Raw genomic sequence first — 21,491 nt, forward strand, 5'->3', positions numbered from 1 at the left:
CTGCGCAGCTGCAGCCCTCCTTATGTGTGCCGGAGGCCCACGTGCCTACTGGTTTTGTTTCATATGTGCCAGAGGCCCACGTGCCTACTGGTTTTGTTTCATGTGTGCCCGAGGCCCACGTGCCTACTGGTTTTGTTTCATGTGTGCCCGAGGCCCACGTGCCTACTGGTTTTGTTTCATGTGTGCCAGAGGCCCACGTGCCTACTGGTTTTGTTTCATGTGTGCCGGGGGCCCCGGTGCCCACTGGTTCTGCGGCTGTTTTCGCTGGGGGGCCCGTCCAGCCTCCTGCTTCGCTAGCTGGGGGGCCCGAGGAGCCCGTCCAGCCTCATGCCACACTGACTGCCACGTCGGCTGGGGGGCCCGAGGATCCCCCAGCTAGCGAAGCAGGAGGCTGCTTCTCCACCTGTGGCTGCTTCTCCACCTGTGGCTGCAGCGTTGCCTCCTGCAGTACCATCACCTGCAGCGCTACCACCTGCTACTGCCACGCCTCAGCCTGAAGCTTCAGCCTCGCCTGGTTCTGGTCCAGCTTCATCCTCACCTGGCCCAGCTTCAGCTTCAGCTATGGCTTCGTCCTCGCCCGGCCCGGCTTCAGCTACAGCTTCTTCATCGCCTGGCCCGGTTTCGTCCACGCCTGGCCCGGTTTCGTCCACGCCTGGCCCGGCTTCGTCCACGCCTGGCCCGGCTTCATCCTCGGCTTCATCTTCGCCTGATTCTGGTCCAGCTTCATCCTCACCTGGCCCAGCTTCAGCTACAGTGTCAGCTTCGCCTGGCCCAGCTTCAGCTACAGCTTCGTCCTCGCCCGGCCCGGCTTCAGCTACAGCTTCTTCATCGCCTGGCCCGGTTTCATCCACGCCTGGCCCGGCTTCATCCTCTGCTTCATCCTCGCCTGATTCTGGTCCAGCTTCATCCTCACCTGGCCCAGCTTCAGCTACAGCGTCAGCTTCGCCCGGCCCGGCTTCAGCTACAGCTTCTTCATCGCCTGGCCCGGTTTCATCCACGCCTGGTCCGGTTTCATCTCCAGCTTCATCCACGCCTGGTCCAGCTTCGGCTTCTGCTTCAGCATCGCCTGGTCCAGCCTTCGTGTCTCCATCCTCGTCTGGTCCAGCCTTCGTGCCCGCATCCTCGGCCACAGCATCCTCATCTTCACCCACTGCGCCTGGTCCAGCCTCCGCTTCAGCGTCTTCATCAGCTTCGCCTGGTCCAGCCTTCGTGCCCGCATCCTCGGCCACAGCATCCTCATCTTCACCCACTGCGCCTGGTCCAGCCTCCGCTTCAGCGTCTTCATCAGCTTCGCCTGGTCCAGCCTCAGCTTCAGCGTCCTCATCAGCCTCGTCTGGTCCAGCCTTCGTGTCTGCATCATCCTCTGGTCCTGCCTTCGTGTCTGCATCATCATCTCCGCCTGCTGCGGTCCCGGCTTCCGTGTCCTCAGCCTCGCCTGGCCCAGCCTCGTTTGGGTCTGGAGCTAAACGGCCGTTTTCTGGACCGCTGGCCGGGCTACTGGCCGGGCGCCGTTGCCTGACTGGCCGCCGTTGCCTTCCGCACGGCCGGCCCCCAGACAGCCATCGCCTGAGCGGCCGCCGTTGCCTTCCGCACAGCCGGCCCCCGGACCCTCTTCGCCTGAGCGGCCGCCGTTGCCTTCCGCACGGCCGGTCCCCGGACCCTCTTCGCCTGAGTGGCCGCCGTTGCCTTCCGCACGGCCGGCTTCCTGAACCTTTTGTGCGCCTCCACGGCCTTCTTTGTGGCCGGCCTCCTGAACTGTCCCATCCTGGCCTCCTGTGTTATCGGGCCCCTGGCCGGCCACCTGAACTGTGTTTTGGACTCTGCTCCCCTGTGAGTTTTTTTTTTTTTTTTTGTGAACATTTGTTTGGGACTCTGGGGCCTCCGTGTTTGGTCTTGGCCCGGTCCCTCCGTCCTGGGCCCCCTGCCGCCCGCCCGGATCTGGTGGTGTGTTTCTGTGGCTGTCGGGGGCCAGCCCTTGAGGGGGGGGGTACTGTCATGGTCCTGCGACCATGACTCAGTGACTTTATGTTTATGTTCTTTATTGTTATTACTTTCATTATTATTCATGGCTGTTTTGGGATGGTTTGTGTTTGGGATTTTAGACACTGGGTTCTGGGTTTGTGCTCCCTCTGTTGGTCCCTGGTGTTAGTGTTCCCCTGTCTCGTCAGGTTAATCAGGTCCAGCTGTTTCCCCCACCTGTGTGTGATTTCCCAGTGTCTCTTTGTGTACTTATAGTGTGTGATTTCCTCTGCTCCTCGTCGCGTCGTCTGTGTTCATCCTCTGTGTTCATACCTGGTGTAATCCCCTGCGTGCTCTCCCTGCTGTTCTCCCTTCATGTTCAGGTTTGCCACTCCCTTTGTGTAGTTTCTCCCAGTTTAGTTCGTCCTTAGTTCTGTTTGCCATCTCCACTTTATGTTCAGTATTGTCAATAAATCACCTTCACATCTGAGTAAGTGCTGCATCTGAGTCCTCCTTTCCACTCTTCACACGGCCGCTGCCCCGGACTGTGACACGTATAGTGGCAACTAAAAGTTGTTCTAATCAATCATTTGTATCAGTGTACGTTTCAGCCGTATGCTTAGCAACACTGACATCAAGTAGCATTAAGTGTCATGGTCGGCTGTGTGGCAGGCAGGCAGGAGTGGTGGACCCAAAATGCAGGATTCTCAGGACACGAGGTTTAGACAGAAAATGCAGCTTTATTGCTGGAGCAGAACATCAAGATAAAATAAAACTCACAAAAGCAAACAAAACTCTAAACAGAGATGCAGGAGGACTGGAAATCCTAAACACGCAGCAAGTGAGGGTGAACAGACGTTAACGATGCGACACCGAGTAGGGGAAGACACAGACACTAAATACAAGAGGTGAACGGAGCAAAGAGGAAACAGCTGGGAGACACGGCTGACGTTGATTACACTGACGAGACAGGGAGAGCACAAAGCTGAACGCACTGACAAAGGACACAGACCTACAAAATAAGACAGGAAGCACACGCCAGACAGAAACAGACTCGTAAACAGGCATAATGACGTCATGGACAAACAGAGGGACATACGGGCAGAGAAGACCAAGCACAGGCAACCTAGACCAAACATAAGGGCAAGATAACAAAACCTAAACCAGACATAATCATCATCGTCATCAACATCATCATCAGATAACTAAAGAATCAGAATATAATTGTAATCAAAACAGTATCACCAGAGAATAACCAATCCATAATGCAAAAATAAACCAAAACATAAGAAACTCAAAATGCTGGGTCGACCCGACCCAGGACCGTGACAGTACCCCCCCCCCACAAGGGCGGGCTCCAGACCGCCCAACAGAAGCACAAAAAACAGCCAAAAACAGAAAACAACCCAACCAGGGTGGGCGGCGGGGGACCAGGAAGGAGGGACAGAGCCCAGAAAGACCCAGAAGGTCAAGTTCAGGGGGCCGACCCGGAGGCCGACAGTGCAGGAGGCCAAAACAGTTCCGGGGGCCGGCCACGCGGAAGGCAGTGGCGGCGACAGAGCAGATCCGGGGGCCGGCCACGCGGAAGGCAGTGGCGGCGTTCAGGAGGGTGTTCAGGAGGGCGTCCACGGTGGCGGAGATGCCCAACAAGCGGCCTGGCAGATGACCGACGATGTGGAGGCGGTAGTAGGGGACCTGAAGGCTGCGTGGCCCCTGCAGCCCCAGGCGAAGCGGAGGCTGGACCAGACGGGGATGACGAGGACGCTAAAGTTGGACCAGGTGATGCTGATGCTGAAGCTGAAGTTGGACCAGGCGACGCTAATGAGGCCGATGAGGATGCGGGAGCCGGACCAGACGAGGCCGATGAGGATGCGGGAGCCGGACCAGACGAGGCCGATGAGGATGCGGGAGCCGGACCAGGCGATGCCGATGAGGATGCGGGAGCCGGACCAGGCGACGGCGTGGGTGGACCTGAAGCTGGACCCGGCGACGGCGTGGGTGGAGACACAGAGGCTGCAGCTGGCGTGGGTGGAGACACAGAGGCTGCAGCTGGCGAGGATGAAGACACAGAGGCTGCAGCTGGCGGCGGCGTGGAAGCCGGAGACGGAGGCGCTGCAGCAGGTGGCGGCATGGATGAAACTGCTGCTGCAAGCGTGGATGAGGCTGCTGGTGGAGCAGCTGGTGGCTGGACGGGCTCCTCGGGCCCCCCAGCTGACGAGGCAGGAGGCTGGACGGGCTCCTCGGGCCCCCCAGCTGACGAGGAAGGAGGCTGGACGGGCTCCTCGGGCCCCCCAGCTGACGAGGCAGAAGGCTGGACGGGCTCCTCGGGCCCCCCAGCAAAAACAGTCTCAGAACCAGTGGGCACTGGAGCCCCTGGCACACACAGAACAGAACCAGCAGGTGCGGAGACCTCTGGCAGGAACGCAACAGAACCAGCAGGCACACGGGCCTCTGGCAGGAACGCAACAGAACCAGCAGGCACACGGGCCTCTGGCAAGGACAGAACAGGACCAGCAGGCACACGGGCCTCTGGCAGGGACAGAACAGGACCAGCAGGCACACGGGCCTCTGGCAGCGTTGATGCTGACTGGGGCTGAGCAACACATAGGTTAGGCTCAGGAGGCAACAGTTGGGTGCAGTCATCGGCTGACTCCTTAGCCCCCAGGGGTCCAGAGTCAACTGCGGGTTGAAACTCGGACTCTGGGGAGGCCCTGGAGGTAGTAAGTGTCTCTAATCGGGCCAGCTTTCGAGGAACGAAAACAGTCCTTTTGAGCATGTTTTCCTGCTTAATACGAGTGAGAAAAGATGGCTGCTCAGCAGGAGACTGGGTTGAGAAAGACTGAAGTGACCGTTGTGGGGAGAATGAAACTAGTGAAGGAGCAGATGATTGAGCTGCGGGTAACGGAGTGGCTAACTGGGCAGCTGACTGAGCTGAGGGCAGCTGAACAGCTAGCTGGGCTGCTGAACGGGCTAACGGTTGAGGAGGTGTTTGTAGTGAGCGTGATGCAGGGGGTGGTATAGGCTCCCCTGAGCCTCTAGGGCTCGGTTTAACTAGCTGAAGGAGTTCAGAAGAAACAGTTCTGCTTAGGCTTCTCTGCTCTAAGAGAACAGGGCAGAAACAGCCCGTTAAGTCCCCCTCCCCATTCTTGGGTTGCGAACCCACAGCGCCATTCATAGATTCAGCAGTACATGTCAAAACTGAATTCAAACTGTCCGGGGTTAACTCTGTATCGACAGAAAAGTTCTTAGCAGGCTCCAACAGAGGGTGCACAATCAGAGTTTTGCCCATACATTCTGGTTCTTCAGCGGAAAAAGCATCAACATAATGAGTCAGGGAGTCTTTTCTTTCTACTGGGCCGGGGTGAACGTCCATGGAACAAACCGCCTTCACCTCACTACTCTTAGCCGTGAGAAGAAAACAGTTCCCATTACTATTTGCAGGTGAAGCAATAGGGGTACAGTCAATATCACTCACCATTGCCTGCTGTTCTGACGAGTGATTGGGCTCCGGTTGTAGTGAGGAATGACGGCGGTGGCGCCGCTTCCTCCTGGCGGCAGGGGCTGAGGCGACAGGAGAAACTGGTGACGATGGAGAAAAGACGTCCTCGTCCTCGTCCTGCGACCACATCGCCGCCAAGCAGGAGGCAGGTGAATTAAGCCCTGAGCGGCAAGAAGTGGAGCTCTGTGGCCGCGGTGCGGAAACGCCTTTCCTCTGTTGCAATTGCTGCTGTACGGCGGCCGACTCCGCGGAGAGCTCCTTGTGTTGCGGCTGCTGCCGATGCGACGGCTTCGGCGAAGAATACTGGGCGCGGACAAAAGCTGCAAGCTCCCGAGCCTGTAGCACCTCCTGGGCTTCATGCAGCTGGTCTATGAAGCCCCTAAATCCCTTTAGTGTGCGCAAATGAGGATTCCCCTCCAGGATCGCTTCTATAGCGTTAATCCCAACTGCCATAGTCTTAGCGTCCTTAGTGTGGGAGACCCGCTCAATCAGGCGGTGGATGCGGGAGAGGTCATGTTCCCGGGATGAATCCGCTGGGTCCAGGAAATGGTCGCATCGTTCTGTCATGGTCGGCTGTGTGGCAGGCAGGCAGGAGTGGTGGACCCAAAATGCAGGATTCTCAGGACACGAGGTTTAGACAGAAAATGCAGCTTTATTGCTGGAGCAGAACATCAAGATAAAATAAAACTCACAAAAGCAAACAAAACTCTAAACAGAGATGCAGGAGGACTGGAAATCCTAAACACGCAGCAAGTGAGGGTGAACAGACGTTAACGATGCGACACCGAGTAGGGGAAGACACAGACACTAAATACAAGAGGTGAACGGAGCAAAGAGGAAACAGCTGGGAGACACGGCTGACGTTGATTACACTGACGAGACAGGGAGAGCACAAAGCTGAACGCACTGACAAAGGACACAGACCTACAAAATAAGACAGGAAGCACACGCCAGACAGAAACAGACTCGTAAACAGGCATAATGACGTCATGGACAAACAGAGGGACATACGGGCAGAGAAGACCAAGCACAGGCAACCTAGACCAAACATAAGGGCAAGATAACAAAACCTAAACCAGACATAATCATCATCGTCATCAACATCATCATCAGATAACTAAAGAATCAGAATATAATTGTAATCAAAACAGTATCACCAGAGAATAACCAATCCATAATGCAAAAATAAACCAAAACATAAGAAACTCAAAATGCTGGGTCGACCCGACCCAGGACCGTGACATTAAGCTGTATTGAACATTTGACTCGTAGTTCTCAACATTTGTGTCATGAATTGAGCAAGGTACTTTGAGGAAGCCAGAGCATGAGTCTGATGACACAGCTTTTTAAAATACCACAATGACACTGCTTCTTATTTTTTTCTTAAATAAAGGAAAAACAGCTGTAGGCAATCACAGCTTTTTAGAAAATATAGTACAGCCTTTTGTTAAAGGTTTTATGCAGCAAGAAAAACCTAGTCTTTACTCGGTGTTAAAACCGGGTAAAGGTGGTGACATACATCATCTTTCAAGCTTGTTAGAATTGTACAAACTCTGTTTTTGCCTTATCTACTGTATTTCTATTTATGTTTACACGTGTTTTGGCAAATTAAGCAGAAATGAAGAGCGGCTCAAGACTACACTGAGAGACATTTAACCATTAATCAAGATAATAACTGTTACAGCTCTAATATTGTGATGATTATGAAGTAATTATATTCATCTTGACCTTTTGTGTTAGCATAAAAATATTTGCTATTAGCAACTTACATGCAGATAATGTTCAAACACAACCAGATGAATTGTACTTCTGTTTACAGAGGTATCAACCCGACACGTATACAGAGAAAAACTTACATTGAATTATTGCCATTTTCTTTTTCATAATTTGTTACTTTTTGAAATTACTTTATCTATTATAAGCTACATTTAAGTACGTTTTATTTTGTTGTATTTCTCATCCAAAAAGAAATAAAAATGATTTAAAAACGATTATGTCTTTGATTTGTCACAAGTTGTTTTATTTACAACACAGTTTACAATTTTTGGCACAGAAAAAATACACTCATAAATAAGCGAGCAGTTTTAGATTCAAGTGTGCTTTCAGTGAAACAGTCTCACAAATTGACATTTTTTCAGACATGTTAGTGCAGCTTGGGTCAGATTACAGGAAGCTGAATGAGGCTGAACTGTGGCGCAGCATCTTCTGTGGACTGTGTTTGGACCTTATTTCACTGGTGCGAACAGACTGCAAAATGACATTCAATAAGTTGATTCTTTATCTCTTTTTTACTGCTAACAGGAATGTCTGCTTTGCTAGAACGTTAACTGAAGCTCACAAGTAACAAAGGAAATCAATGCTGAAGTGTTTCTGTATATGATTTGTATAAAATGTGCAGTATAAACACCCTTTGAATTCTAGTCTCAGAAAGCAAAGATCTGGAATAATTCTAATTACAATAATAATAATAATAATAATAATAATAATAATGATGATGATGATACAATCACATTCAAAGAGACTTAAATATAAAGCTGAGGGTATACAGAATGGGTATAGCTACATTAAAATAATAAACTACATTACAGAAGGAGAAATATTGATCTTTCGTTTTATATAACACTTTGATCGACTTTGGAAGTGCAATTCAGCAGAGTAAGTCCCAAACTGCTGATACTGTTCTAGCAGAGAGCCGAGACCACAAAGGCACTACAGGCGCTGTAAACACAAGTCTAACTTTTCATATTCTTCCTATTACCAGTGAGCAGCTTTACTTTAATTAGTTTATTTTTTATGTAATATCTCTGGGTAATCATTTGACTCCACAGACGAGTGGAAAACTTCAAAATAGATCCAAGAAATAGATCCCGTTGTTGGCATTAGATTGAACCCCCCCCCCCCCCAAAAAACAAACAAACAAACAAACAAACAAAAAAACCAAAAACAAAGGCACTTTTGGTTTATAAGGCTTAGAAACCTAGAAAACACCTTTTGCATGGAGATGATATCAGTGTTATTATCCTTCCTTCTGGATGTGCTGTGATTGTCTGCACTGCTGAGCTGTTCTTTGATTTCTGCTGTGATGGTTAGTGTGTGTATACTTATTAACTGCTTTAAAAATTTTAATTTTAATCTTCTAGTGTTATTGAAGTTCTAGATTTCTCAGAATACCTTTAGCAGTTTTAATTAGAACAAGCCCAGTTATGATTTGAGTGCCTCCACCAGCCTCTGTAGGTGGATTAAGGCAACGACCACAAAAAAACCAACAAGAAAATACAAATTCACCACCAACAGCTGTTTTTTTTAAAGAATTGTTCTGGGGATTTTTCCCCTTCAGAGGCAGTTGATCTGTCTGTGCGACTGCCTCTGTGGGCCAAGCTGATGAGTCCAGTCTAAAAATCCTAAGTCAAGTGTCATTGGTCGGTGCAGCCTCTCGTGGAGGCGCTCTGCTCACTGTCCGACTGTCCCTTCCCCGGGTTTGCTCTACTTTGCCCTCTCAGTCATTTGATGCGGTGTCGTACCAGCGAGGACTCGTCCGTGATCTCACCGTTCCGGTTTCCGCATCTGCAGGGCAGGATGAGCATGAGCAGCAGGATGAGGAGGGCCAACACGCAGACTGCCATCAGGGCGTAAGATATCATCCACACAAGAGGCTCCTTCAGTGGGCCGCCAGAGCAGTCGGCCGCCACGTCCGCTGCAGAGAAGGGTCCCTCGATCTCTGACAGAGCCACCCCATCGCTCACTGCAGTGACGTATGAGAGAGGTCTTATAACATGATCTCATAAAACCAAAAAAGCAGCATTAAGTTAGCATCACTCATACGCCCTCATTCAATACAAATTTAACAAGTGCCAAATAAAAAGAGTTAACCTGTGACTGTGAGCTAATGTTTGAGAAAAGCTGGAAAGACAGGTAAAGAGAACTTTTGCTGGACTGAGAGCTAGCTGAGGCTATCTTGACAATGAGCAAATGAACGTTTTAAACATTTAAACATTTAACTGAACAACTGTTGCTTTTAAAAGTGTGCAAAATCTATTTTTCATTCCTGTTTTTCCCCGTTTAAGGAACATTTAGAAATTGCTAAATATGGTGTCTTTGGCCGACCGGTCATGGCCGATGGCTGCCCTCCTGGTTCTGCTTGACGTTTACGTCCTGTTAAAGGGGAGTTTTTCCTTGCCACTGTCACCAAGAGCTTGCTCAAATGGGGTCATCTGATTGCTGAGATTTTTGGTGTATTATTGTAGTCTTTACCTTACAATATAAAACGTTTTGAGGGTTCCTGTTGTTGTGATTTAGCCCATAAAAATAAAATTAAATTGAATTTGGTGGAACTGGAAGAAATTATTCATGCACAATTATTGCCTTGTTTACCTGCTTAGATAAATGATCTCTTTCATGCCTCCAAATGACACAGACCATTAACACATTGCAGCAAGCGAGCTCACGTCACTCCTATTTTATAATCTTTACATTGGCTTCAGGATGTCTTGAAATTCTTGTTCTCACATGCAGAGCATTAAACAGCCAGGCTCCAGACTTTATCCCAGCTTTTTAATCAAGCACACTGCTGCTCGTAGTCTTCGATGACGGGCTCAGGCATCATTTTTTTTTTAAACAATGGCATTTAACTTTCTTATTTATTTTACCTGCCCTGCTTAGACATTAAATGCTGTCACAAGCCTCCAACCTTAAGCCTACAAAAGTGTTTGCTCAGTACACAACAAAAATGAACTTTGTACTTTAGTATTAGGGAGGGAGGCTTGGCCAAAGTTCATTTTTCCACAGAACTATGAGGAAGTGCCACTGAAGGCTTAACCTTTGACGTTTAGATCTCAGTGAACAGGACACTGTGTTGAGCTCTTGGTCAGGGAGCCTGAAAGTGGCTGACTTTAGGACTTTGCCTGTCAGTAAGTTATCATTAGCTGATGTCTGGTTTACTCTGTACTTTAGGATTTCTGCTGTAGTTTCTCATAAAAAGCGAAATATTTACAGACATGTAACTGCAGTAAGTGGCACCAGTATGAACCCTGACCTGCACAGCTGCTGAGTGCGAAGCCCAGTCTCCGCTGAGTGCGATCAAACACTACACAGAAGCCTTCCATAACAGTGGCGCCGATCACCATGCCATTTGTTGACGACGACACCCCGAAACGGAAGCAGTCCAGCGTGCCGTCAACGTCCGTGATTGGCTGGATGTAAAGCTGTGAGATGACAAGAAATGAGGATGAGATGAGTTTGTCTTTGTTTGATGGAAGCTCTAGAGAAGGAATGATTATATGATTATATATGTGCCTGGCACCTGAGGCAGAATGGTGACGCGGAACGACTCGCTGGTGTTCGTGGCCCTCAGGTAGATGGACAGCTTAGGGAAAAACCTCCAGGGGTTCTCTCCCTTCATCCAACATGCTAACTTGGTGCCTTCCCAGAACCCTGAAGAAAACTCCTCGATCTGAATTAAAAACGAAAACAAAAAAAAAAAAAACACAGGAGGAAAGAGAAAAAGAAAATAAGACAGTCACAGTAAGAAATTGACAGAGACAGAAAAGAGACAGTGCGAAGGATAAAAAGGATAAAGACAGAAAAAGAAGGTCAACATAGCACCAAAACAAGTTTTGATGTTCTGCTTTCATTTTCCTACTTTGTATTCATCTGCAAGGATGTGGCTGCTTTAATTGAAAATGTTGCCTCCAAGTTCAAATTAACCTTGGGAACTGTTTGTGTGCAGTTCCAAAAAGGTGAGAAATGTGCAAAGCCTAATGGTAAATAAACAAAGGCATGGAGCGCGCGCGCACACACACACATATATATTTTTATAACAGGAAAAAAAACCCTCGATCCCTCCACTTAAAGCTACTACGTCCTTGAACAGTGAGTGTGTGCTATTCTCCCCTGCATATCTTTGCTCTGATAACATGTTTCATCATTGTCTGTGGAGCGGAGGCAGCATACCAGAGAGCTGCGTATGATGGCTTCTACCAATGCATTGAAGACGTTGACAGGAAGTCGCAGCAGAGTCGTCCCACTGTCGACTATAGCTTTATCCATGTTATACTGAAAGAAAGAGAGAAAGAGTGACGTGCGGTAGGGTTTGTTATCGCTGCAACGGACTCCTATGGAAGACCTTGAGCAAACAAAAGAATATAAAATGAGGAAGTTCTTTCACAAGCAGACAAACTGGATTACACTGCTCTGCAGCACTCCTACTCAGCTTCTCTTACATTTCAGTGTTTTAACCTTGACACAGCAAGTTAATCAAGTGCTGTGAGTCAACTTCCAAGTCAAAGTTACAGTTCACTTTGAAATAGTGCAGTGTGGAGTTAGGATCAGACAGTGAGAGAAGCGATTCAGACCGTGAAGTTTTACCTCTCTGCAGTCCAGATTCAGATTCTGGTCTCCCACCTCCAGCTTCAACACCTCCACCTGGTAGTACCACTCTTCTATTATAGGGGTGTACCACACTGAGCCTCGATACAGACTTGGTTCAGCCCCACCCATTATCTAAGAGAAGAAGATAACCAGAATTACTGCCTTTTATTTTTTTTGCCTCAGTAAATCAGCTAAGTTGCAGTTTACATATCTGTTTAGCTTCACCACTTCAGTATCTAACTAAACTTAAAATTAGAGCCTGATAGGAATAGGATTCTTAAGACAGATAAATACCGATACTTAGTGATCTAATTCTGACATACCCTGCCATCTTATCCATCTGTCTGCACCAGCGGGTCACATGATGGAGATGCGGTGAGCGAGGCACCAAGGTCGAAAGTATTACGGCGACAGACTTGCTCTCAGCAGGATGCTATCTTAGCTTAATTAGCTCCAGTCAAAGTAGAAAGGCCTTCCAATGTGGAAACACAGTGACATGAAGGACATCAGCTATGACGTTTATAAAAAGGTGCTGGTCACACACACAAGCTATCAAAATCTCAGACAGAGATCCAAAATATAAAGACTGTTTAAAACCAATGTTTTTATCTAATCAAACTCCTCCTTGGGGTGTTACTTCTGACTACTCACAAGACTGCCGCCCGTAGTGTCTGTTTCGCTGCCGGCTGACAGTCCAGCACCACACATCTGGAGGGAAAAGACGTCAGGAATTCCCAGCTGTCTCACCACGGAGTTGAAGAAGGGCTCCACGGACGAGTCAGGCTGGTGGAGACACACGAGACGGTGTTAAATAATGTTGATCGAGTGAAACCTTTACACTTGCGTTTCATACCTTTAGCTTGTGTAACTACATAGATTGTAAAAGCTTCACACACAACATCGTAGAAAATCAATCACCTCAAACATCAGCTCTATTGAATGGAAATGCTGAAATGTGTTTTTATGTGACAGCGGTGTATCATCAGTTTGGACTGTGATATGTTCACTCCTGTTTTCCTCCACAGTGTCACCATGTCATGCATGACAAACAGCCTGGAAGAAAGTTCAACCTCAGCACTCAGGAGTCGCCAATAGCACAAAGTGGTCAGTGTAAGCGTATCGGCTCCACAATCACTGACATTTGATCCCAAAGGTTGTTGCAGTCAGCGCAGAATGAAGGTACGTATTGTGCAGTTTGCGCTGACGTCTTTAACGCTCCATTAAGACGAGATTAATCTGTTAAAAAAAGCTGACACTGGGTAAAGCACCTTGATTTAGCTCTTCTTTTGAAAAAAGAAAACTGATTAATTCACATCTATGGTATAAGGGGAGATGGAAGTAAGAGATGACAAAATACAGCAACAACATAACCTCACCCCATCATTTTATAAGAAAAACACACACTCCTGTAATTATATCACAAACAAGTTTTCTTCTTTCATGTGAAAAGTGGATGACGACATTCAGATAAGATTAGACCGCAAAGTTATTCAGTGGTTTAACAGAAATGGAGGCGAGCAGGAAGCCATGCAATGCTGTCACATTCCCTTTGTGAAACCTGCATGTTCACATTTTCTCAGGTTTTGCTTCCTCCTTCTGCTCTCATCCTTAGGTTTGTGTTTAATTCCACATACATGGAAAACAGCGCTTTAATTAGCCAAATCATTTTGCAACGATTCATACAGAAACAGAATTCAACCAGAGTATGGTGTTTGTGCTCCAAAAATGACATTCTGCAAATATGACACACCAAGAAATTGACGAGTAAGGAGCAAATATCCCACGGAGAACACAGGTGGATGCTGGGGCTGTTCCAGGGGTTAAAACAGCAGTGACTCAGGGCAGCAGTCAGAGGATTTGCAGCTTAAGTAGACTGCTAAATTGGAAGGGTGTTTGATATGTGATGTGAGGAGTGGGAGGCATGTAAGTGAGAATGACGTTGCTTGTCCGGACAAGCTCTGAGGATTCACTCAATATAATTAGTTTATGTTATTTTAGTAATCAATGCTTTTATAGTCACTTCGGTGGTGCTTTTGGTAGCACTGTTGCCTCACAGCAAGAAGGTCCTGGGTTCAAATCCACCGGCTGGTACTTTGTTTTGTTTTCCCCACTGTCCAAAGATATACATGTTAGGTTAGCTGGCGATTTTTATATGGCTGTAGACCTGAATGTGTCTCTCTGTTAATCCTGTGATAGACTGGCAATCTGTCTAGTATACCACGCCTTTCACCCTATGACAGTGGCTCCAGGCCCCCACAACCCTGAATTGGACAAGTGTAAGAAAACGGTTGAACAGAACACAAATGAAATAAATCAAATCCCCATTTTTTTCACAATTCACATATGAGTGCGCCAAAACGTCTGTCCTTTGAGTGTCGTCTTTGTTTTCATTAGAGTGTAAAACAGCTTCTTACTAGTTAATGTCACACTGGGCAGAAATCAATGACTTTGCTTAATAACTTTACGCAAACTTGTAAATGAGTATCTCCCGTACCCGTGCCAGCACAGGATAGGCCAATCCCAGGATGCCTTGCCAGTTGATCCCAGGGAGGAAGAAGCCATCAGAAGACAGGATGGCGGCGATGTTGATGTTGATGGTCCCGTTTGGGCCTCTGGGAATAGAGACGCTGTCTATTCCCAGCTCACCTTCCCAGTTGCCTTGGGTGTACCTTACAGCTACAGTGCGACCGGTTGAACGGTAGGTACTGGAACTAAAAGCAGGAGAAAAGAAAACAGAATATGTAAACAGTTACAAAGCTATATATAACAAAAACTGAATGTATTTACTATGTTATACTACAGTTATTACAAAATGCAAGCAGGCAGTATTCCAGCCACTCACAGTGCAGTGTTGAAGTAATGAGTAATAAATTGGTGTGGAGCTGCAGCCACGGCAAAGTTACTGCTACCCGTATCCACCAGGATGTTCAGCTGGAAAACAGAAGGCACAGTTTGTTTTAACAATCACTCCAGCTATCTGTTACCCCCCCTCCCCCCACTTACATGGCCCCAGAATCACATGGTAAAAAAGAAAAAAAGAAAAAAAAGAAAAGAATGACAGCTAAGCACAGTGGGATGCATTCACAAGCCTTTAAGCTTTAAAAAGACATTAAAGTTTGTTTGCAGATATGATTAGAGGAGAAGGGAGAAAGATAGATGCGAGAAATTTCTCCACAGCATGAAAACACAAAAGGTAAATTACACAACAGTTCTCAAGGAAACAATGAGAGGGAAATGGGCCATAAAAATAGCCGAACATAAAGAAGGTTATATCTCTTTTAGGGGCGTTTCGTGCCCATCTGAAAGATTCATATAGAACCGTAAATGGACATTTTCTCTGGAGGAAGAAAACGCAGCTTGGTTGCAGCTAAAATTAATTACACATTTTTAATAACGTCTGTAAACATTATTTTAGCAGCACACACGAGAGGAAATGATACACATGAAGTTGCAACGGCACTACTTTTGGTTCAGTTCTAGTGTTGGACAAACTGGTGTGAAAGGTCTTCGTCATTAACAATGCACCTCGGACGTAAGTGTTCACTGAATGTGTGATCTGAGAGTCAAACACGACAGCCTCAAGCTGCTTTCATGACTGTATGACCTAACCAGTTGTTTGGTATGTGTCATGTGAACAGTGGGGACGAGTTAACAGCACTTGAGATCAAGTTGTCTTCCAGGCATCGAGTCAATGAACAGGAACAAATAAACAGCAGACTTCTGTCACCTTCATGTTTCAGCTGTGGCCATGTTAACACTCGCTGGCAAGCATTCGCCACCGAGGCGGGGGTCATAAACCTAATGCCCCGACGCCACCTGATGAATCAGCAACAAAGACTCGTGGCAATCTATGAAAACTGAGCAGCTCATTAGACATGTTCAAATGTAAACAGCGGTTTCAACAACTGATCGACTGTCGCCTCGTTGCGTTTGCCTTTACATTAAGGCGCACCACAACAGCGGGCAATAGTTTACTTAAATTACATTTCAGATAAACGCTTGTTGACCATTGTTGACCATTACGCTACACTGTTTGCTTATGAGCGCAAACTTTCTTACTCATTTCCTTGTAGCCGACATCCCACCGGCATGCTCAGGTTCATTTGGCCTTTATGAAAGCAGGTCTGTAATTATCAACCACATGTTATCGACTGGTTCACTCAGCCATGGGAAACCCCTGTTGAGCCGGGCTTATCAGTTCCTCCTCATTGCGCTGGCTCCTGTCCCACCACTGTCACTGTGCCATCCAAAACTCCTCTGCCACCTTAGCAGATGGCAGCAGGCCACTCACACAAGGCCTGAACCAGTCAAACAGGCCTGACTGGAAAATTCTGATATCCTGTGGTGAAGGAGAATAGCGAGAAGGGAAAGCAAGGGCAGCTCCTTATCCCCACACCACCTATCTTTTTACTAGTCACACTATCCTCCCTTTGTCAAGCTTCAGAGCTTCAGGCAAGTCTCTTCCCCTGCTGAGGCAGTCTGCAGTTGAGCGTTCGCTGTCTAATTGGCGGTAGCTCCATGGAGGCAGCGTGCATCTGCTACCTGTTTGTACCAATTAGCAGATGTGAGGCTCTCCAGCCAACACTCAGCCTGTGTGTGCCACATGCTAACAGACGCCGCAATTAGTGGCTGATTTGAATAGTGCCTCATTGAACACCGCGGCCCTGTAATCACATCATCATCTAGTTAGAATAATATTGAGAGTATAACTCAATAGTATCGAGTTACACGACATTTTGCCACCGCATAAACAATCTGAACCAAAGCAGATGGCTCTCTGCTGGCAAGGTTTCACTAAAAGACTAGAAGATCAAGAGGTGAAGCTTCCTCTATCTTTACTGTGCATCATAAACCAATTAAAGAAGTCTGAGCCTACAATTATGTTCACACATCCGTAATATTAACATCCTGGAAATTGTGCAAGAACGACTTTAAACGCGAACAAATAATAAAAATGGCTGTTTAGCAGGTATCTGTATCAAGTTCAGCTTTCAGGTGGTTTTAATGCTTGATGCAGCAATATGGATCCATTCTGCGATTAAGCGAGCTAGCCTTAAAAAAACACTCCATAATCTCCATAATCTCACACAAATGTGAACAATTCAACAAAAAACAAAGAAACAAAAAACTAAATGGCAATAGCCAAACCCCTAAACATGTCATTAACTTTCTGTGAATGTTCTCTGCACAGAAAGTTTCCTGACAAAGTAGGAAACACACAGCTGTAATAAAAAGACACCATAAAGACTGCGCCCTTTCTGATTTAATGTTTTGTAAAGGTGAGCCACCACTGACACATACATACTCCTCCCAATAGAGAAACATATTTAAAATACCAATATGCTGAATATAACTGAATAGTAATCTTAGTTCCAGTGCTAATGCATTGATGACATTTGCTTAACTGACTGACTTTTATGATTGATAATCTGTTGTTATACATTTACCTGTTGAATAATGATAAGTAATAAGGGTAAAGGGGAATTTTCTTCTTTGGGGAACACTATAAAGTGTTCTTTTCTATTAGGACAAAAGTCATTAAGCACTGTGACTTGATAATAAGGAAGTGTGGGAAGTGTACTCTGGCAAGTGCTGCAATGTTATCCTCAGCGACATGGCAGGTAGCGCAGATAAGCCTCTGTGAGCCTGAGAGACTGAGATGTGCTGCCCAAGAGTCTTAAAAGCTCTGATCTGTTTAACTCGAGATGCCCCGGGGCAACAGGTCAACTTACTAATGAGATAATTCACCTTTGCTTTAAGCTCCAATTCAAAGACAACTACTTTACAACACAAAGGCAAATCGCTGCCACCCTTAAAGCCTCATGTATTTTTAATAGTGACGGGAGCTCCAGCTCACCCAGATTTAGTCCTCCTCAATTATTAATATGATCTTGTTAGGCGCTTTACATAACAAGCAGTATAAAAATGACGTTCTAATAAATTACACGTACGCATTTCCAAGTTCTGCAACCAAAAGAATAGCAGCCAACGAATATCCCTGCTGTAGAGCAAGTGCTATTTTGTACAACTCTCGGGGTGCTCTCTGCTGCCTGGGATCCTGGTAATCCCTGTCAGCTGCCTGCTAAGAAACACTGGTCCTCGCAGGCAGCATCATGTGAGTGCATGTGAGCCAGAGAAAGAGTGTTGGTGTTGGTGGTGGGGGTTTAGTCTACAGACCCCTAGGCTATAATGAGGCTGAAGCACCCTCACAGCTATATTATCCTTCCTCCGTGGTCCCAGGCGAGCCTAAAAGTAAGAATGTACTAGACATACTTATCTTCCCATGACCCTCTGCTGCAGGGGTAAATTTAAACCTCATATTTTGAAGTATAGACTTAATAGCTTGAAAAAAAAAATATGGCTGTTAAACGAGTCAGTGATTGAACATTGGTGGTGGCTTACGACACCAGCTATCGTCCACCTACGATGAAGGCTTCATCTCCACTCACACCTTGCATCAGGTGACCTCAACAGGTCACAAGATGTGGTGGGGTGAAGTCTCACAGTAGTTTCACCCTTCCCACCTTGACTCATGTGACGACTCGCATGACCAAGTGGATCAGGGACCCTGAGGACCACTTCCAAAGGGGGCAACCCTCCACTGGGGATTAAATACCTGACTTCTTTCTTTCTTTCTTTCTTTTTTTTTTTTTAAGAAATGAAGGAGCCTCTTGGGTAATAGAGATCTAGTCTGTTGCCTTATTTTTTCAAACGTTCAAGATGACCTACACAGACATTTAAAAGCATATTTAAATACACAGTGCTGTATAGATGGGTATCCATGGCCCTGAGTCAAAACAAACACACCCAGCCCACCTTCTGACCACTGGATCACATGGTGGATGGACCAGCCCCTATTCACACATACACAGTAAACACACTACAAATGCATCCAGGAAAAAACAAATAAACACAAAAACACACAACACACACAACACAGCGCAAATACAGTGATTAAAGTGGAAAGCTGACACAAGTGGTGCGTTTAAGTCTAAATGAGAAACGTAAAAAAGAGTTAAAACAGACAGGAGCTCAGGAGCTACATTACCTTTTGACCAGGAGTACCGATTGACATTTCTATGTAGTAGCCTCTCCCAGAGTCTCCTTGCAAATTATTCACCATGTCCAGAAAGTTCACGGTACCGGTGGGATCAGAGGCCAGAGAGAGACCGCTTCCATCAGACTTTAACGCTACTCTCCGAAGAGACGTCAAATTCACATCCGATGAGACGTTGTACTTCCCTGGGTATATTTTCAGCGGTATGGAAAAGTAACAATAGGACACGCCGAAGTACAAACTCAAAGCAAATGCCACAAACGAAACGAAAGTTGAGTATGCCATGTTAGTTTTTTGTTGTTTTGTTTTTTATCACGCCAGTAACAACAGAGAAAGTCTCAGAAAAAGACTCCTGTTCCGTGCTCAAACTTTTCTCCTCAAGTTTTCACACTGGCCCGTACTGCGGTCGCCATCATGGAAACGATCCCGCTTCATCGTCAAAAAGACACCGTACATGGTGACATGCTTCCGCGGTGTGAGTGACACTGAACTGTCCGCTGTCGATCGATTTCCAGCGAGAAATTTCACCTCCATCTACTCTTACGACGGCGCCAAGCTAGCCCAAACAGAAGACTCAACTTCCGGCAGTTGCTTTCAAGTTAAAGCACACGTAACTGTTGTAACGGCCACACAAAACAGGCGTTTAACACGCTAGGTAAAGTTAGATAAATTATGAATGGGATTTATGCAATTTTTGCATTTCTAAAAGCTACTTTCAGTCGCTCCCTTATTCGCAGTGTTTGGTTTGCCAGATTTGTATTTTACACCAGATAAGACAACTCCAAAAGGTTTTCTGTCTCTCTTAATTCATAGCGACTCTAATAGGGGTTTATTATTAGACAGATGTAAAGACATTTGTGTCTCATCTAATTCAAAGCCAGTCGAATAGTGGTTTATTTTGAAGGCGCAGTTGCCGAGCTGTAGGTTTTTACCACATCCTTTACTCCTGGTATCAGGCTGAGTGATGTGATTCCACGATGCATGACTTCCTTCCACAACTTGGACTGCTGTAAACCGGACTGATAGCACTGGGGGGCATGTGCCCATTTTTAAAAGACTGTAATTAGATTTCCCCACACTGCTCCAAAGATTTTGCTTCACTTATGTGATCAGAATAAATTGTTTTTTCTGTCATCTACCCGAAACCTTTTGTTGTCTTTTTGTGGTAATCTATCTATCTATCTATCTATCTATCTATCTATCTATCTATCTATCTATCTATCTATCTATCTATATATCTACTTTTAAAATGTTATTGTGGTGTCTTTTTTCCAATTTTAAACACCCTTTAAATCCTGTTATTGGGATTGCTGTGCAGCTCCACATTTATGTAGTGACTAGTATTAGTTAACACAGCCTCAGTTCTGATTCCTCCCCTAACCAACTTCCTCATCATGGCCAGAGTATAAAACACCTGTGCCCTGTATCTTGGCTCCTGGTGTCCAGTTATGTAATTAAATGTGTCTTAACAAAGGTTAACTTTACATATTAGTTCAACGTAGTGTATGTGGGTTAGCTTCTTGTTATGTGTTTGTCCCTGTCACCTGGGGCCTGTACTACAACCTGGTTCACTTACCCTAATGTTACACCATTGTGGTTATCACCTGGATGAGAAACTGTAAGCTTTCCCAAGCATGAATACGAGCCATTCAGCCGTGTAATACAGCAGTGTAATACAGTATTTAAGCTTTCCTTTGGTAATCAACACTTTATGAATGTGTTTAACTGGAACAGTGCTCTAAGTATTAGTCCATTTAAACCCAACTATTTGCTAAAGCATAGTACTCGCCTTAGTCTGGTGAGTAAGACTAAGGCCTAAGAAGAATTACAGGTTTATGTTCTTTTAAATTGTGTTTTTTTTTCTCATGGCATGCAAGCTACATAGTTTCAGCTGCAACATCAGCTGTGTTAAACTGTTTAGTGGTGAGTAAGGAGGTGGCTTATAAGGATATTGCTTTCAAAGGAGGAGAAAAATGCAAGAAATAAAAATCTCCTTTCCTCACCGCGCTCCATCAGGGACACACTAACTTTAGATTCTAACAACTGGACCCTTATGGTGTCTGCACACTGATATCTGAGGGATCTCCCAGGAGGTATAATACCGTTCTCTGAAAAACTGGCCTGTAGGTGGTTTCATGCATGTTTCTCGTGACTCAAACATGACCTACATGAAGCAGCTGGATCTGCAGAATAAGTCATTATGGTAATGAAACAATAAAGTGTAACCCTCATAACACTGGGAATCAGGGCTAAAATAAATCCTTTGTGTTACAGACCTCTGAGAAGGTGTGAAGGGTCACAAGATGCTTATAATTTTCAGTAATCTTTGTGGTGAATCCTAATGCACGTTTGTATTAGACTCCACTGCTTTCCTGGATTTCAAAACAAACTCTCGTCTCTCTCCCCCCCATGCAGATACTGCTATGTTATGAGTTGGTGCCTGAGTAACCCATGGAGTTACAAAGGTAACTTCCCCTTGGTAGGGTCTCCCAAGGTAAATGGGTTATAGGTAGGGAGCAACAGAGACCCAGTTACCTTACCAGGGATGGGATACTGGAGCACCACCCTGGAGCCAGGCCTAGTGGAGGTGATGTTGGTGAGTTCCTGGTG

At 46.2% G+C, this 21,491-nt stretch overlaps 1 protein-coding gene across 1 annotated transcript; it reads right to left on the bottom strand.

Annotated features, from left to right (window-relative positions):
- Positions 1–7,449: 7,449 nt before the first annotated feature.
- Positions 7,450–19,586, bottom strand: LOC147314322 (beta-secretase 2-like). Its single transcript, XM_086261166.1, has 9 exons — positions 18,873–19,586; positions 14,667–14,755; positions 14,319–14,535; positions 12,476–12,607; positions 11,822–11,956; positions 11,408–11,509; positions 10,758–10,907; positions 10,491–10,659; positions 7,450–9,200 (listed from the first exon to the last, which is right to left on the bottom strand). Exons 1-9 carry the CDS (start codon positions 19,164–19,166, stop codon positions 8,959–8,961), a joined length of 1,530 nt encoding a protein of 509 aa, XP_086117292.1. The 5' UTR covers positions 19,167–19,586; the 3' UTR covers positions 7,450–8,958.
- Positions 19,587–21,491: the final 1,905 nt, after the last annotated feature.

The sequence above is a fragment of the Aulonocara sp. 'chitande type north' Nkhata Bay genome, linkage group LG14 (assembly GCF_057382095.1).
Source record: "Aulonocara sp. 'chitande type north' Nkhata Bay isolate Kocher_YH1m ecotype deep benthic linkage group LG14, A_spYH_male_GT1.1, whole genome shotgun sequence".
NCBI lineage: Eukaryota > Metazoa > Chordata > Actinopteri > Cichliformes > Cichlidae > Aulonocara > Aulonocara sp. 'chitande type north' Nkhata Bay.